Below are 16,234 nucleotides of genomic sequence, written 5' to 3'. Positions count from 1 at the left end.
TACTTCATTTAATGAATGTATGTATACACTGCTATAAGTTTTCAAATGTAAATAAGATAAAGCCTATCTCAATTATTGTGTGTAGTCGAATTATCGTTCTGTGATAGTGTGGCGAAAGTTTTATTTTTAGTAATGTCACCATGTATATAAATTGGGGCAAGTTTCTGATTTGTACTACCCTTCTTTTTAACATTGAAGTGGCATGGCCGAGATGCCATAATTTTGGACTAGTTTCTAGGCTGCCCAAGCTGACCAACACGTACACATATGAGGAGATTAAAATACATTTCTTAGTGGAATTGTTTTAAATATTTATTATTTAACTAAAAATATAAAAAATTTCCGATTGTTAAATATAAACATCTATAAGAATAACAATTATGCAAATGTTCTTTTATCGGCCCATGAGGTCAAGTATATTAAAATATTAGGTTGGATATTTTCAATACAATATTTAGTATTTAGTTTTGAAATTTTAGACAATGTTTAAGAGAATCTAGCTAAGTATCAATGGATTTTATAAAATCATAAAAACAAGATTGATTAGATACAATACAATTATGTATTCATTATGAACAATTGTTTCCTCTTCACATATTAAATATTTACTAATTACCTTTTGGAGATAATACAAAAAGAATGTTGTAAAAATACGATATTGCTATTGTTTAAAAATATATTTAACCCAGGTAGAAAACTTTTAATAATGTAATAATTAATAAAGGATTAATTCAATGACGTTATGTAGACAGAAATCTTATCTTAATAAGGTGACACGACATTTACCTTATCTCTTAATATTTTAATTATATTTACATAATTATTGCATAAATTTAATGTTGTTGTCGATAAATTTATTACAAGTCATTAAAAATAAATCTAATTTATTGGATATTATTAATACACAATTGATTATAAAAATATATTTTATTTATTTTGTACAACAAAAAAACAACCATTTTCGTTTGTTATTATTTTGAATTATAAACAAAACAAATTTAGGGCAGTACTTTATATGGATTTAATATTCCTTTCGGATCCATCAGTGTTTTGATTTGTTTCATTAGACTAATTGCCTCTTGACTTTTGGAATACTTAATATATTTTGGTTTTCTGAAACCTATTCCATGTTCTGCACTCACACTTCCTCTCAATTTTGATGTATATTCATAGACGAAAGGTTCAATCTTTTTATAAACATCCTGAGTAAAGTCTTTAACTGAAATGTTCAAGTGAACATTGCCATCACCTAAAAAAATATTAATTATAAAAGATGAATTTATATAATTTTAAACTTGACAACCTAAATGGCCATATCCACTAACTCTAATAGCATCATTGCCAAGTCTTTCTTTCATTACAGGTACCAAGGAATAGAAATTTTCAATAGGCAAAGATATGTCGTATTTGAAAACATATCCATCATGGACCAGACCTTCTGTAATCCTCTCTCTGAGATCCCAAATATTCTATAAAAAATTGTTAGTAAAAACCTAAGAGTGAAATAAATTATTATATAGTACCTTCATTTTGCTTGGTTCATTGGTAGCAGTTCCATCTAGAACCAAACCACCATCCATCACATTTTCAAGGAATGTGTTCAATTTCTCTTCATCGTGATCATTGTTACTACCATGAGTTTCAATAAGCATGTAGAAAGGATAGTCTGGAAGCACATTTTTTACTTTCAAGTGACCAGTCACTACATCCAAAGATCTCTCGTCAATCATTTCGCAAGATGAAAGAATTTCTCCCAATTCGTGTTTAGCTTTCTTCATTACTTTAAGGACATTTTCGAAGGAGTTTAAACCTAAAACCGTAAAATTGCAGACTTGGTTTGGTATGATTTAAGTGAAACTCACCTAAAAATGCCAAATTTACAGCTTTGGGTTTTGGAGGGCATTGAATTGCGACCTTGGTAACAATTCCTAAGGATCCCTCAGAACCGATGAATAAATGCTTCAAATGATAACCAGTGTTATCTTTTTTAAGAGTACTTAAACAGTCTAGGACTTCTCCGTTTGCTTTCACCTACAATCAATTATCATATAAAACAATTAGGGATAAATTGGAAGCAGATGGGCATTATCGAAAAAATCAAAGTGTAATCAGTGCGACAAATAGCAAACATCAACAAACTTATCTTATCACCAGTTCATTGTTGTTAAGCTATATTAATTCGACATGTTTTGCATGTTGTTTCTGTACGTACCGCTTCAATTCCAAGAACTGATCCCTGTAGATTACCGTATCTAAGAAGTCTTAATCCTCCGGCATTTGTGGACACATTACCACCTATATGGCACGACCCTTTTGCTCCCAAATCTAAGGGCATCATCAGACCGTGGTCAGCGAGTGTCTCATCCACGGCTTCCAGGATGCATCCCGCCTGGCACACAAGAACCCCTTAAAATTATTGACATTTATTATTGATTAATTAGTAGTTTGTGTAACTAACCTGATGTGTCGTTGATGCTGATGATTTCGTTCATTTGGGACATGGAAAGGACCACTTCATCAAAAACTGGGACTGATCCACCGACTAAGCCGGTGTTTCCACCCTGAGGACAAACAGCAATTTTGTTGTCGTTGCAAAATGCCAAAATTTTTGAGACTTCTTCAGTGGTTTTCGGCTTCAACACACACTGACTGTATCCTAGAAATAACATTTAGCTTTGTATCCAATAATTTAGAGAATTCAATTTAATTATCAACATTTTTACCACACCAATTTATCCCATCACCTCGGAAAATTGATGCCCATCCCAACTATTTCACGATAGTTAATAAATGCGATCCGAAGAATGTCGGCGACGCGATCTATGCGAGGGATGATAGGATCGGATGGCGGGTCGCAAAACATACCTCTGACATTCTTAATCCAATCAACGTTGTACGCCTCGCATTCTGAGGGGTCGGTGATCACCCGACTATCGCCTAGCAGGCCCTTGAAGAAGGTCAAATGGTCGTTGGTCAATTCGGCGAAGTCTCCACGTTGGACCGCGTATCGATCCTGTGTCAACGATAAAAAATATTTATATACTTGTTATTAAGAGGTTTCTTATCACTTTGTTCTAATTTGTTACATAAGGCAATTGAATCTTAGTCTCATAAAATAATACGCACAGTGTTTATTAGTTTAATAATATTCTGGGGGTGGGCTTGCCAATTGACGTAATTAAATATAAATTAAGGGGAATGTTGCCAATAAAATAACGGCATACCATTTTTACTAGGTCAGTGGGAAACCTATTGATTTTGTTCCTTTAATTAAAACAACCCCACGTCCCCTACCTACGCTCCATCATTATTAATTTGGACGAGATTAAAAGAGTTAATCTAAACACGATTCGTACCTTGGTGAGTTGGGGCAGTGTAGAGCCGGCGTATCCCCTGCTCAGCGCCGCCACGGAGGGTTGAGTCCCGTGGGGGAGCGGCCGAAACCTGCTTAACTGCTTTATTCCCCTCGACAACATGTGTGCACTTTAAGCTGGACCGATGCCGGAAACAACGATTCCGTCTCTATCTACGGTTTTCTGCAACAAAAATACAAATATTTACTCGATGGGGAATGTGGAGTAGCGAAAAATCATCCCCTAAATTTGGAAATGGAAAATTCTGATGTATTGATTCAAGTTTTATTGTTGGGTAAAGTAAATTAAAAAAACTGTTTTAAATAATCCATTAAATAAGTAATTTTTATTGTATGTAATGACGTATGCTCACCAAGAAATACACCAAATATTGTACTAAAATAATCAAGGCAGCCTCGATGATATATGTATTTTAATATTCTTATCAACACGAGGCTATCCTTATCTAAATATTAAGTAAAGTGGATATATATTTTTCTTATCTTTTTTATTACATAAATATTAATTCATTAATTGTTTATATTGTGTTTCTTAGTTTAAAAATAGTAAATATATATCATAAAATAATTATTGGGTGTATTATAATAGTAAAATAGTAAAATAGACTTTATTAGAAATATTGACAATAAAAATAATCGTGTTTATCGTTGTTATTCATTTAATGGTTGCGTAAAATGATTATGATTAACTTTAATTATACAGGGGTTTGGATGTGGTCCAACCATAATTATTTATCAAAATATTAATCTAGAAAACATTGGACATATTTCTAAACGTCAACATTATCTACCTCTGTCTCTTGAAGCTATAATATATAACATTTTATATGTCTGCTTTTGCAGGAACGTGCTCCTGCAAGATGAAAGTAATAAATTTAAAAAACTGCGTAGTTTAAAAGTATGTGCATTGAAAGTTTAATCAGTTTTATCTCGAATAAAGTTATCCACAGCAATAAAACAATGGAGTGAGATAATTTGAGGAATTTGGTCTAAACGCGCACGATTAGAGGGGCGCAAGGGAGTGAACGGTGTCGTTATCCTTGAGGATGTCCGTCCGCATCACTCCCTCGTGCGGTGCACCGGCCCGGATGGTAGGCAGGTAGAGAATAATGAAGTAGATCATGATTCGTTATGATATCAACAGGTCTGTGACAAGTTGGATTTTACAAATGCGCACCCTGGCCCCGCCTACGGCTGCACCCGTTGTTCGTGACCCTTGCCGGCGGCGCGAGGGTGACTTCCCCGGCATCCTCTGCCGCACTCCTTCGTCCTTCCTTGCGCGCTGTCCCCCCATCAATCACGGACGTGCGTTGCGATTGTTTGGTTAAGGGTGAGGGATCGATGCTGCCGTTCTTAAATCCAATGACTGAGCAGTATTGGTGGTTGTTGGAGGAACATTAATAATCCTAAATGTGATTTAAATAAATTGTTCACCAATTACATTTTCTTTTTTTGGATAATATTATTATTTTATCATTTAATTAAATACAATTATTAAGTGATAAGAGTCACCTTTATGAACTATTGTTGAGATAAGTTAATTTAATTAATTAATCACTTTATCATTATAAAATGCCTAATAAAAACTCAAAGATGTGAGTTGAAGACTTCAACAAAAGTTCAGGCTCTAAATTGACCAACTATTTAAAGTTACTATTCTTTACGTAAATGTATAACTTCATTAATGCTTATAAATAATCTTTATTCTTTGTTTTTGTCTATACAATATAATATGATAATCCAGGAAAGTCTTTGGCAATTCAAATATTAAGTTGGTCAACAAGATAAAAATGAATTCTTCAGTTTTGGAAAAAATATAAAAAATATTCAATTCTTAGTTTCAGGAAAAAAGAAATACTTGAAATTTTGATGTACAGATGATTTTTAGACAAATACCAAAATTAAAAATTAGCTGAAACTGAAATTATTATAATAAGGAATGGAAGAAATAAAGATAAATAGTGTACCAATTATTTAAAGGACACAAGAGGGAATTTGGTTAAAAGTACCAGATTACTAAAATCAAAATATTTTAAAAGACATTCATTGTTCAGTAAGGGATGTCTGAAAAATATAATCAAACTAAACTTTAGGGAAAAATAAATTAGTTTTTCTGTATTTCTGCCTTGTTCAAGGCATTTTAGTTATCTTAGTTAATTAATTTAAAACAACAAATTATATACATATTACTTTTAAAGATAAGCTAAGAAATTACTGCTGTAAAGAATTATAGAAATAAAGATTATATTTTCATGTTATTACAATTTTATTTTGGAAAGTGATTTTTTTACATTATTGAAGTAATGAATTTATTAAATAATTAATAAAAATTAAATAAAAAGTTATATACATATATTCAAACTTCAAAATCTTAATTAAAATAAATTGTATTATAGTTTAATCTCAATTTTTTGAAAAATTCAATATATTATTTAATTTTCTAATTCAAAATATTGTATTTGAGAATTTTAATGAAAAATATTTAATCATATTAATTAATCTTATCTGAATGGATTATATGAATGTTTAAAATACAATAATTATGTTATGGTTTCATTAATTAATTATTATTAAAAGTTTAGAATATTTTTTTAATTAATTTAATTAATTTCTATGTTTAAATCTTTATAGAATACTGGTAATATTACTAAATTGGGAACAATGAAAAAAGAAATAAAAGTGTATTTTTGTTTTATCTTTATATTACTTAAAAGGGTAAATTTAGTATTTTACTAATTAAGGAATTATATTAAAAAATACAAAATATACTTCTGTAATTAGTTAATTATTAAATTTATATATAAAAAAAGACAAAGAAAAATATTTCTTCTGTTTAAAATGATGTTCCCCTAAATATTTCACAAATATCATACACAAAATTTAAACAACCCGCCCTGGGCGAGTTGGAATGTAATTCGGAGGGTGTTTATTGGGCCACCCCGCGAGATAAATCACCGTAATGTTGATATGTGTAAACAGCCCCGCGCACTTCGCCACGAACCCCCGCGACATTATTAATCTCACCCTCAACCGGAAAAGGGTGACCCATCCCCCAAATTCGTACGATCCACCCCAACCTTTGCGCAACACATCGCTGACGATTTGTATTGGGGGAACGGGGGACGGGTTCTACTGTCGATGTCACTAAATCAAATCCACCCTTAACCTACATTTGGAATTGGGTCAAATTGGATATCGATGAATGAAATGGGGGGTGCGTAACTGGGTCTCAGTGCATCCTAATCTAATTAATGACGAAGGGGTGGTTTTTATTGGTTTGTCAATTTTCTGTTTTCTCAACTCAATTTTTATTTTATTTTTCAATTTTTTCACTTGAATCCCTCCTAATTTATGACGGTTTTTAATGTTTTTATAATGAAGAAAGACCAATTTGTAACTTTATTTAGCCATTTAACTCATTAAAAACTGAAAAGTATGACGTTTGTTTCATTTTGTAAGACCTTCCTTTATTTCACCAAAATGGAAGTGGGTCATTTTAGAAGTCCTCGACCCTTAGCTGAGGGTTTTGTGTGTGAATGCACATTTAGTGTCCCTTAGTGTAACATTCCCCAGTTGCGGCCAGTAATTTAATTGCCAACACGATTGATGTCGTTAATGGCTTTAGAAATTTCCAATTTCCTAATCGTGAATGGCAATTTGACCCGCCATTACAACTTACTCCCTCAAATAAACACAGCAAACCAAGTGTGGTGGTTTTGATCGAAGTGTTAATTGTACCAATGAAGTTTCAACTGATTGTTTTAATCCACAGGTTTGAAAGGGTTTCTCATTGACTGACTTGAATGTATTATAACGTCAGTTAATGTAAAAAAAGTTTTGAAATTCAAATAAAAAATCATGATTTTAGTTTTTTAATTTTTAATACTCTAAGTAAATATGTTAATTTTAAAATATTGCTGCTGTAATTCTAATCCGCAATGAATACAACACTGTGACGATCAAAAATCCTTTCAAAATTAGTTCCTTAATCCGACCAAATGCAAACACTGCCACTTCCATCCCTATCCCATAAAATTGCGAACCCTTTCCGGGTCCCCAGTCACCCCTAATCCGTAAAGGCGACATCACACTCGATATAATAATAAAAGTCCACCCCTCGCGAACCGTTTTATATCGGGGTGGTAATTTTAAAGCGGACGCGTGTCACACAATTGTTCGGCACGTGTCTACGGTTGACCACCATTAGTGCAGTGAAAAAACGGATTCGGTGAATCAAAGTCAATTGGCCGTTTTACGTTGTTTTATCTACGAATTAAGCGTGTGCAGTTTAACAGTTGACGGAAAATGAAACGGGAAAATCATTTTTCCCCTTTATTGCAGTTAATCGAATGACTGGCTTCGCAATTTCATCCAATCGCGACGCTAATTACCACCCGATAAATTAACAGGCCACTGAAAAAAGCTATTGAACTTTAAAAAATATACGTGTCATTAAGATAATCTTCTACGGATATTTTAATTACAAATAAATGACTTAATGAGTCAAAAAATAATCATATTTGATAAAAACAACTTCAAGACTTTTATAATGATTAATTATATATCACAGATAATTAAAATATTTGTATCATTCAAATATATATTCAAGAAAATAACTATTTTTTTTAATATTAACATTTTTTAATGAATTTATTTTACTGTTTTATATAAAATAAAATTTTCAAATTATTATATTTAATTTGTAAAAATAACATTAATTATGTGGTTAGATTTTATTAATATTATATATAATATTAAAACTTTGAATAAAATTATATTAATTATATTTATATACAAAATATTTTAAATATAAGTGAAAGAAATTAATTTAAAAAGACATCAATAATTATTGTTTTCTTATAAATTTATTCATTATAAAATAAAATAAATTTATATTAAGTCCAGTTCTAAAATACAAAAATATTTATTAGATTTTTAATTTTAAACTTTAAAAAATATTCACACTGTATACTACATATACAGTGTGTCTAAATAATACTAAAAAATGCTATTTTCATTATAAAAATATTTTGTTAGTCATACTCTATATATTAGTAAATTAGGGATAATAATAGAAATTATTGATTATTGTAATAGTTCTGCTTTTTAAGAAATAAGTAACGTTAGAATTTGAAGTAGTTACGTATTTTTAGTCCTGATAAGAACATTTTAATTTTAAATAAAATATATTTATTAATAAAAAAAATATTACTCACTACATTATATTTGTACTCAACATTTCCTTCACCTTTTTAAGAAATTTTTTAAAAAATGTTGTTCTTAAATATTATGAAAATTGATATGTAAGATAAACTTATTTTTTTTTAAATTTTTACTTTTATTCTTCTTTCGTTCTTGATATTCTTTCTTTTTCTTCAGAAAATATAATTTTTCACATTCCCCCATTTTTTTCTTGAGAAATTATTATTAATTATTAAAATATTATGTATTTTAGTTTACTAATTATTCAAATACAATGAAACAATATTCCTATTGAGTAATTTTTAATTATTTTTTTATTGTTGAAATAAAAAAACTACGTTAATAAAAAGTTTAATTGTTTTATAATCTAAGTTTGTTAACAAAATTTTAAAAAATATATTAAATTATATAATAATAATATCGAATTTATAGTAACAAATTAACCACAGAATTTTAGTTTAGTAGTTACAAACTAACTAAAGTACTTATAGCTTTATAATATCAAAAAATAAGCTTTTTTCATTAGCTAAACTCTCTTGGATAGTTAGCTGAGAGCCTTGGCTAATTTTTAAATTAGTTTATAGTATATATAGTGTATAGTACAGCATATTTGAATCTGATTGTTCAGAACTTTTTTATATCAATAATATTTAAAAATATGAAGAGAATTATATAAAAATACATTAAATTTTATAATAATAATATGTAATTTATAGTATCAAATTAACTACAGAATTATAGTTAAGTAGTTACAAATTAGCAAAGTATTGATAGCTTCATAATATCAAAAAATAGGTTTCTCACATTAGCTAAACTCTTTTAAATAGTTAGCTGAGAATTTTTAAATATATATATATATATATATATATATATATATATATATATATATATATATATATATATATATATAGTGTATAGTACACCATATCCAAATTTGATTGTTCTGAACTTTTCTATACCAATAATATTTTTAAAAAATTAAGAGAATTATATATTAAATTTTATAAGAATAATATCTAATTTATAGTATCCAATTAACCACAGAATTATAGTTTAGTAGTTTATAAACTAACTGAAGTATTCATAGCTTTATGATATCAAAAATGATGTTTTTTACATTAGCTAAACTCTTTTGAATAGTTAACTAGATCTTTGGCTAATTTTTAAACTAGTTTATAGTATTTATAGTTTATAGTAACTACATCTAAGTCTTATTGTTCTTAACTTTATTGTACTAATTTATAGTTTTTAGAAAATTGAAGGGAATGTTAAATGCTTCCATATTTTTAGTTTTTTATTCTTGTAAAAATAATAATATAAATTATAATTAACTAAAAGTATATAATATAGATATAATTAGAGTAATGCCAAATTAAAACAGCGTGTAATTAATGGCAACATAGAAATGAATTATTATTATAGAACCGAAACCATCAAAACGGTCGATTAGCAAACCGAAAAAGCGAAGGGCCCGCCGCACGTGGCCGCGTTCCACGTGACATCCCCCCATTCATTAAGACACTTAGCATACGCAAACACGGAGCGGAGCGATTGCCGTTCCGCCGGGGGCCCCCCCAAAAGCACGGCACGGCGGCCCGTCCAACGGACATATGTCACATTCACAGGCGCTTCCACCACGGTTCCCCTCCATGCGTGGGAGAGTTGAGTGCGGACGCGGCGGAGGAGGCCAATGACGGGAGGAAGTGCGCGAGGGGGACGCGAAGGGGGAGAGGCACGCAAGCGCGCCCCGGGGAGTCGCGTGCATTGGCTTCTTGAGGGCCTCGGCAAGGAGGTGGTGCGTCTTTGGCGGGGCCGCGGGCAATTGGGGATTTGCACGCCGCTATCGGGGCCGATCGACGATCACCGATCAGCTCTCCGCTAATTGCTAATGGAACCAAGAAAACTCGATACAACCAGATAAAATGATGGTGTTGGGAGTCGTCCACAGGATATGTCAGCAACAAAGAACTAGGAAGGTGTCCATTTCTTCATTATAAAATGTTAAAAGCTGGGAATTTGATAAAGAAGATATGTAGTTACTGTGAGGTCTCTTCTTGTTGTTTTGAACGTCCCGAGGGAAGGCTGGGATGTTAATTTTAGATAAAGTCAGAAACCAGGATCAGATGTATAAATCTTTATAATTTTGTCCTATTTTATGGTCAATATTAAGTCATCATATTCCTTTAAAATTGAAGAATTGTTAATAATACCTAGATGAAATTTTTTATCTGAACAAGGATGTATTTTATCGTGCAAAAACAATAGGCATGGCGTGGTTGCATGGCACATTAAAGCAATAACAATAAGAACAACAGCAACTGATAAGTTAAATGTATAATTCAAACAGCCAGAAACACGCAAGATTTGACATCACCACGGAGGATTGCGCCATGAAACCGCATCGCAGGCAACAAAGCGCAAAGGCAACAAGAAGGACGTGCGGTAGGACAGAAACAGGAAGTACCGTGCGTGAAAGTCTGTTATCTTTGGCGGGCCCGACCGCACAGGATATGAGCTCGTTACACATTCGCTGACTGGCTCTTTTATGTGTGCAATTAAAATGAAAAAATCTGCTTATCGCCGCGACGTTTATTCGTTAATTGCCCTCGTTAGCGATCTAATTTATGGGCCGATGCGATACGAGTAACGGGATTTCGACCTCTGACAACGCTCAAATGATCTATGGCTTTATGTTCAGTAGGAAATCGCACAAAGGGACTTTACCACAATTACCATTATTTTAATCAGATAAGGCGGTTATGTTGTACGTGTATTTTGGGTTAGAGCTTTGATTATGTAGTAGATAAAATTAAATAAATTGTTTTGACATTAAAAATCTGGAGAAGACTCACCACTTCAAGAAGAAAAGAAAGATCACATATCTACTTTATAACAATAAAATACGAAAGCTAAGAAGTCTGTCATCTACTGAAGAAGCTCAAGAATAGTAAGAAGTATATATTTATAAAATAATAAAAGAAACAAGAAAAGAAGATTAATATACAGTAAAAATCAAATAAATAATATATAACGAAAGCTAAAATGTTTGTCACTTACTGAAGAAACTCACGAATGTAAAGAAATACATAATTGTAAAAAAAATAAAAGAAAAAAGTTAAGAAGAATAGATTAATCTACATGAAGAATCACCACACACATACTTTATGACAATAAATAACGAAAGCTAAGAAGTCTATTATCTATTGAAGCTATATTTTTATATAAAGAGATACATAATTATAAAAAATAAATGAAAAGATTAATCTACAGGAAGAATCGCCAAACAGATCTAATCTATGACGATAAAATACGAAAGCTAAGAAGTCTGTCAGGTATTGTAGAAGCTCAAGAATATAAAGAAGTATATAATTATATAAAAAAGTTTAGAAACGAAAGATAAATCTATCATAATTATATAGGAAGACTCATGAGACATATCTACTTTATGACAATAAAATACGAAAACTAAGAAATTAATTTATAATAAGTCTACAGGAAGACTTAGCAAACATATCTACTTTATGAGGATAAAATACGAAAACTAAGGAGTCTCTCAGCTACTGAGGAGGTTCAAGAATATAAAGAATAATATAATTATAAAAAGTTAAGAAAAAAAGATTAATCTATAATAATTCTATAGGAAGAATCACCAACTTTAAGAAAATAAAATACGAAAACTAAGAAGTCTTTCAGTTACTAAAGAAGCTCAAGAATATATGGAAGTATATAATAATAAAAAAATAAAAGAAAAAAATCTAGAAAAAAAAAGATTTATCAATAATAATCCTACAGGAAGAATCACCAAACATATCTACTTTATAACAATAAAATACGAAAGCTAAGAAGTCTTTTAGCTACTGAAGAAACTGAAAAATATAAAGAAGTATATAATTATAAAAAAATTAAAGAAAGAAGCTGAAAAATAAAAGATCAGTTTATAATAGTTCAACAGGAAGAAATACGAAAGCTTAGAACTCTGTTAGCTTCTGAAGAAACTCAAGAATATAAAAAATATATACTTGTAGAAGAAACTAAAAGGAAGAAATTAGAGAAGAATAAACTATTAGAAAGAGGTAGATAATGACAAAATTTATTCACTTTATGGCAGTTAAACAATTTGGCACATTCTACCACAAAGATGTTTCAGTATTCAGCAAGGAACACATCATCTAAAAAGACGAAAAGAACAAGGACACATATTTATAAGGAGTTATGATAGAAAAGGAAGCAAATTATCTAAATAAAATGGATCTTATTGAAGTTTTTGGATGTTTGAACTGCTTCCACATTCTTTATATTCTTTTGATTCAAATATGTCAACAAAAAGGAAATTGACTCCAATGATGAGGTCATTACTGTAACTAATACTTGTTTCAAAGAGTTGGAAGAAACGTGTATTTAGAGGGAATATAAAGGATAGAAGTCATTGGATTAACTATACCTAACTATATAGAAAACTTTGAGGCCATTGTTTGCTTGAGCAGATTATGCTGGTATCATTGTTCATTCAAGTTCAATTGTTTAACTGCTTTAGAACAAGTTATCTTTGTTTTTCCTGCTGCTAATGTTTAAATTAGGTGATTTTTCCACAATGAAGTACAATTTTAACAAAATACTGATTAATTGTGATTGATTAGTTATGAATATTATGAATATATTTAATAATAAAGCAATTTAAATAATTTGTTAATATTTACTAGATCCATTAAGTATTAATTATAATGCACCTATGCATTTTAGAATTAGGTACCACCGTGGTTAGAAGACGTGCACTTCATTTGGGTAATTATGCAAAAAGCCGGAGGCTTGGATTGGACATCCGCATTCGTAAGTGGCAAACAATAAGGAACCGACGCGTCGGTCACGTGAGCGGCCGCTTCCCGGCGCCGCTCCCGCTCCCCAAAGGTGGGACCGGATCAAAGGGCAATTTGTGACATTCGGGCAGCGGTCCGCGCCCAATCAGCCATTAGCACCGTGCGAAAGAAAGCGCGTCGCGCACGTTCGCCAATCGGTCGGTGCGGCCGGCAGTGCGCAGACGCGTCGCGCCGAACAGCCATGCCCGGACGCGCCGTCGACTCTCGGGCGGGGGTAGAGGAACAGCTGGCGGTCGGGACGAGCGTATTGGTCCGGGCGCCCCACCACGGCCCATCAGTGGCGGCGTGCTTCCACGAGCGCCGCGCCATTTTTCACCACCTGTCCGTGGGAATAATGAGCGGGTACGCTCGATCGAAAATGGCTGTGATTAGGGGGTGTACTCTGCTTACAGGATGCATTCCTTACCTCTAATTATATACTCAAGTTATTTACTAGTACGAAGGGTGTATGTAAAAAAATTAAAAACACCTTTTGTATAAAATTTATTTATTTTTAATATAATCATTAATATTTTTTGGAATCGACGACGACTTGCTTTATGGAGTTTTTCAAGCATTTTTGAAGTGGTACTCTCATTTGGACGACCTGGACTATCTTCTTCAAAAATATTGTAAAACCACGTTTGGATTAGGCTGCTCAATATTTTATGGTTGATGATGAAGATGCTGAGTGCCCATAAACTTTCTTAAATATTTTCTATTGTTCAGATATAAAAAGTTATTTTAGTTAAAATGTTGTCATTCACAAAAAAATTACCAATTTAACAGTATTTTATCAAAGATATTTATGAAGAATATGTTTAAACTTAACAGTCAAATAAAAAGGTTTACCCAAATCTAAGATTCCTTATTTCCTTTCTATTCCAAATTAAAAAATCTTTAGTTTTAACTCTAAAATCTCAATTATGAAGATTCCACCATTTTGAATCATAATTTAAATTTTATTTTATAAAAATATACTGTTTAGTTGTATTACTGGTACTTTTTTCTAAGATAATACTGGTCGACAAAAGATGATACGGACAATAATTTTTTAATTTTTGGAATGGCCTTCAGAGTATCTATGCTGCCTAATAAAAAACTGATACAAAAAAATGATTAGTCACAAAAAAATCTCTACTTCCTAGCATCTAAATCTTCATTGTAAATGGCTTCAAAAATTTTTTTTTGAAGATGTGGACTCTTGTACACATAAGATTTAAGAGTTATGGTACTACCTTGTTTTGTATTTATCAGAATTTACTTCTTTTTTTTTTTCATTTGAAAGAAGTTGAGCTAGACTGTACCCTGGAGAAGTTTGACTCTTCGTCCAAATGAGTAAAATATTGCAGACCTAAGTTTAAATGAGGTATTGTGAGATGAAGATAGACAATGGAATAAATACCTAAAAGCACAAAAAAACTGTTTTTTGTGTCCTTTCATAACCATACCTTTAGAAGAAGGACTGGCTCCAAATACTGGCAAGGATATGGTGTAAGTATATTGGAATCAACATTGAATTTTTTTATTTTCAAAAGAAAGAGTGCCTTCTTTTTCAAAAGACATGGTGTAGCTTTTAGATCCTAATGTTAATAGAAGCCATAATTCGTCGACAAGAATCCTATAGTTTACCAAAGGGTATAAAATTAAGAAATAAAGATTACAATTATTAATGGGTGAAAATAATATATTTTAGCAAGTTCACATCTCTCAAGACTCTTACAAAGAATTAGTAGATTTTAAGGTTTATTCTGAATTACCAACTACATATTTTTAAGATTATGGATATTAATAATTTCTTTAGTTATCTTAAGTTATGCGATAACAAACAATGAAAGCTATTTGTGTGAAATTTCTAGACAATGATGAAGAATGTAAATTGAATTGTTTCAAGGCTAGCTTTATCTGAATTTTTCTGTAATGATGTGGTGAGTTTGGTGTCACCAATGTGGTGTGGTCCAAATGCTGTGTTCAAAATTTTCAGCTTCGATGAATGAGTGTTTGATTGTAAGAAAAGTATAAATTTCATTATTACTTTGCTATTAATATGGAGATTTATGAGTATTTTCTTATCACACTCAAAAACTGATCACAATGTCCATTTTAAATTCAAATTTTAGCATAATTTCTACAAATTATTTATAATTAAACTTCTGTGATAACACAATTTAGTTCAATTATTTGTTTATAAATAATTAAGCAATTTTGTATACTGTTGGAGGCTACTCTTTAACGATTTTGAATATAATGTCCTGTATATTTTATACAGGGTGTACTTTGCAGTTGCTTTTAACATTTTAAAGAAAGTTTCTTAAAATTTTAAAGCAATTTTTTTGCACATAATTAAAAAAATGGTTTTAGAAATATCACGTTTTATAAACAATACAGTTTAATCAATTAATTACTAATTAAGCCTATTATTTAACCCTTTTAAGGCCACTAAAAGTAAAATAATAATGGATACTTTATCAGATACAAAAAACCTAAAATGCGTAGTATAAAAGTACGATAAACCGACAGTTTCGTTGGGGCCCACGTCCCACAAACAATGGCGTCATTTATCCGGGGCTGCCCGGCGGCGCGCCACTGCTCACATCCGTTCCCTTAGTGCCCCTCCCGAGCCCCCACCACGCTCCGGCAACACGCCCAGCTCCGCTCAACTCAGCCCGACCTTACTGGTCGGTCTGTCCCTCCAATCACGAGCCCCAGTAATCTTCCACTGCTCGGGGTCACTCTCCTATGCACATACCTACTAGTAGACCAAATACATTTTTTCACGCAAGTCCCGACCCGTGTACGCGGACAA

General features: G+C 31.6%; 1 protein-coding gene across 2 annotated transcripts in view; it reads right to left on the bottom strand.

The window, feature by feature from the left end:
* Window positions 1-912: 912 nt before the first annotated feature.
* Window positions 913-16,234, bottom strand: part of LOC109594299 (D-2-hydroxyglutarate dehydrogenase, mitochondrial) — a 36,859-nt gene continuing 21,537 nt past the window's right edge. For both annotated transcript variants that reach the window (XM_020009508.2, XM_020009507.2), the window contains exons 2-9: window positions 3,357-3,536; window positions 2,866-3,013; window positions 2,459-2,656; window positions 2,213-2,406; window positions 1,863-2,031; window positions 1,524-1,810; window positions 1,304-1,469; window positions 913-1,249 (exon numbers count right to left, since the gene is read on the bottom strand). In XM_020009508.2, coding sequence (XP_019865067.1) covers window positions 999-1,249; window positions 1,304-1,469; window positions 1,524-1,810; window positions 1,863-2,031; window positions 2,213-2,406; window positions 2,459-2,656; window positions 2,866-3,013; window positions 3,357-3,476 — 1,533 coding nt within the window. In that variant the 5' untranslated portion in view covers window positions 3,477-3,536 and the 3' untranslated portion in view covers window positions 913-998. The remainder of the gene's footprint in view (window positions 1,250-1,303; window positions 1,470-1,523; window positions 1,811-1,862; window positions 2,032-2,212; window positions 2,407-2,458; window positions 2,657-2,865; window positions 3,014-3,356; window positions 3,537-16,234) is intronic.

The sequence above is a fragment of the Aethina tumida genome, chromosome 4 (assembly GCF_024364675.1).
Source record: "Aethina tumida isolate Nest 87 chromosome 4, icAetTumi1.1, whole genome shotgun sequence".
NCBI classification, from domain to species: domain Eukaryota; kingdom Metazoa; phylum Arthropoda; class Insecta; order Coleoptera; family Nitidulidae; genus Aethina; species Aethina tumida.
The sequence above is the reverse complement of the archived record's forward strand: the minus strand, read 5'-3'. Positions and strand labels throughout refer to the sequence as shown.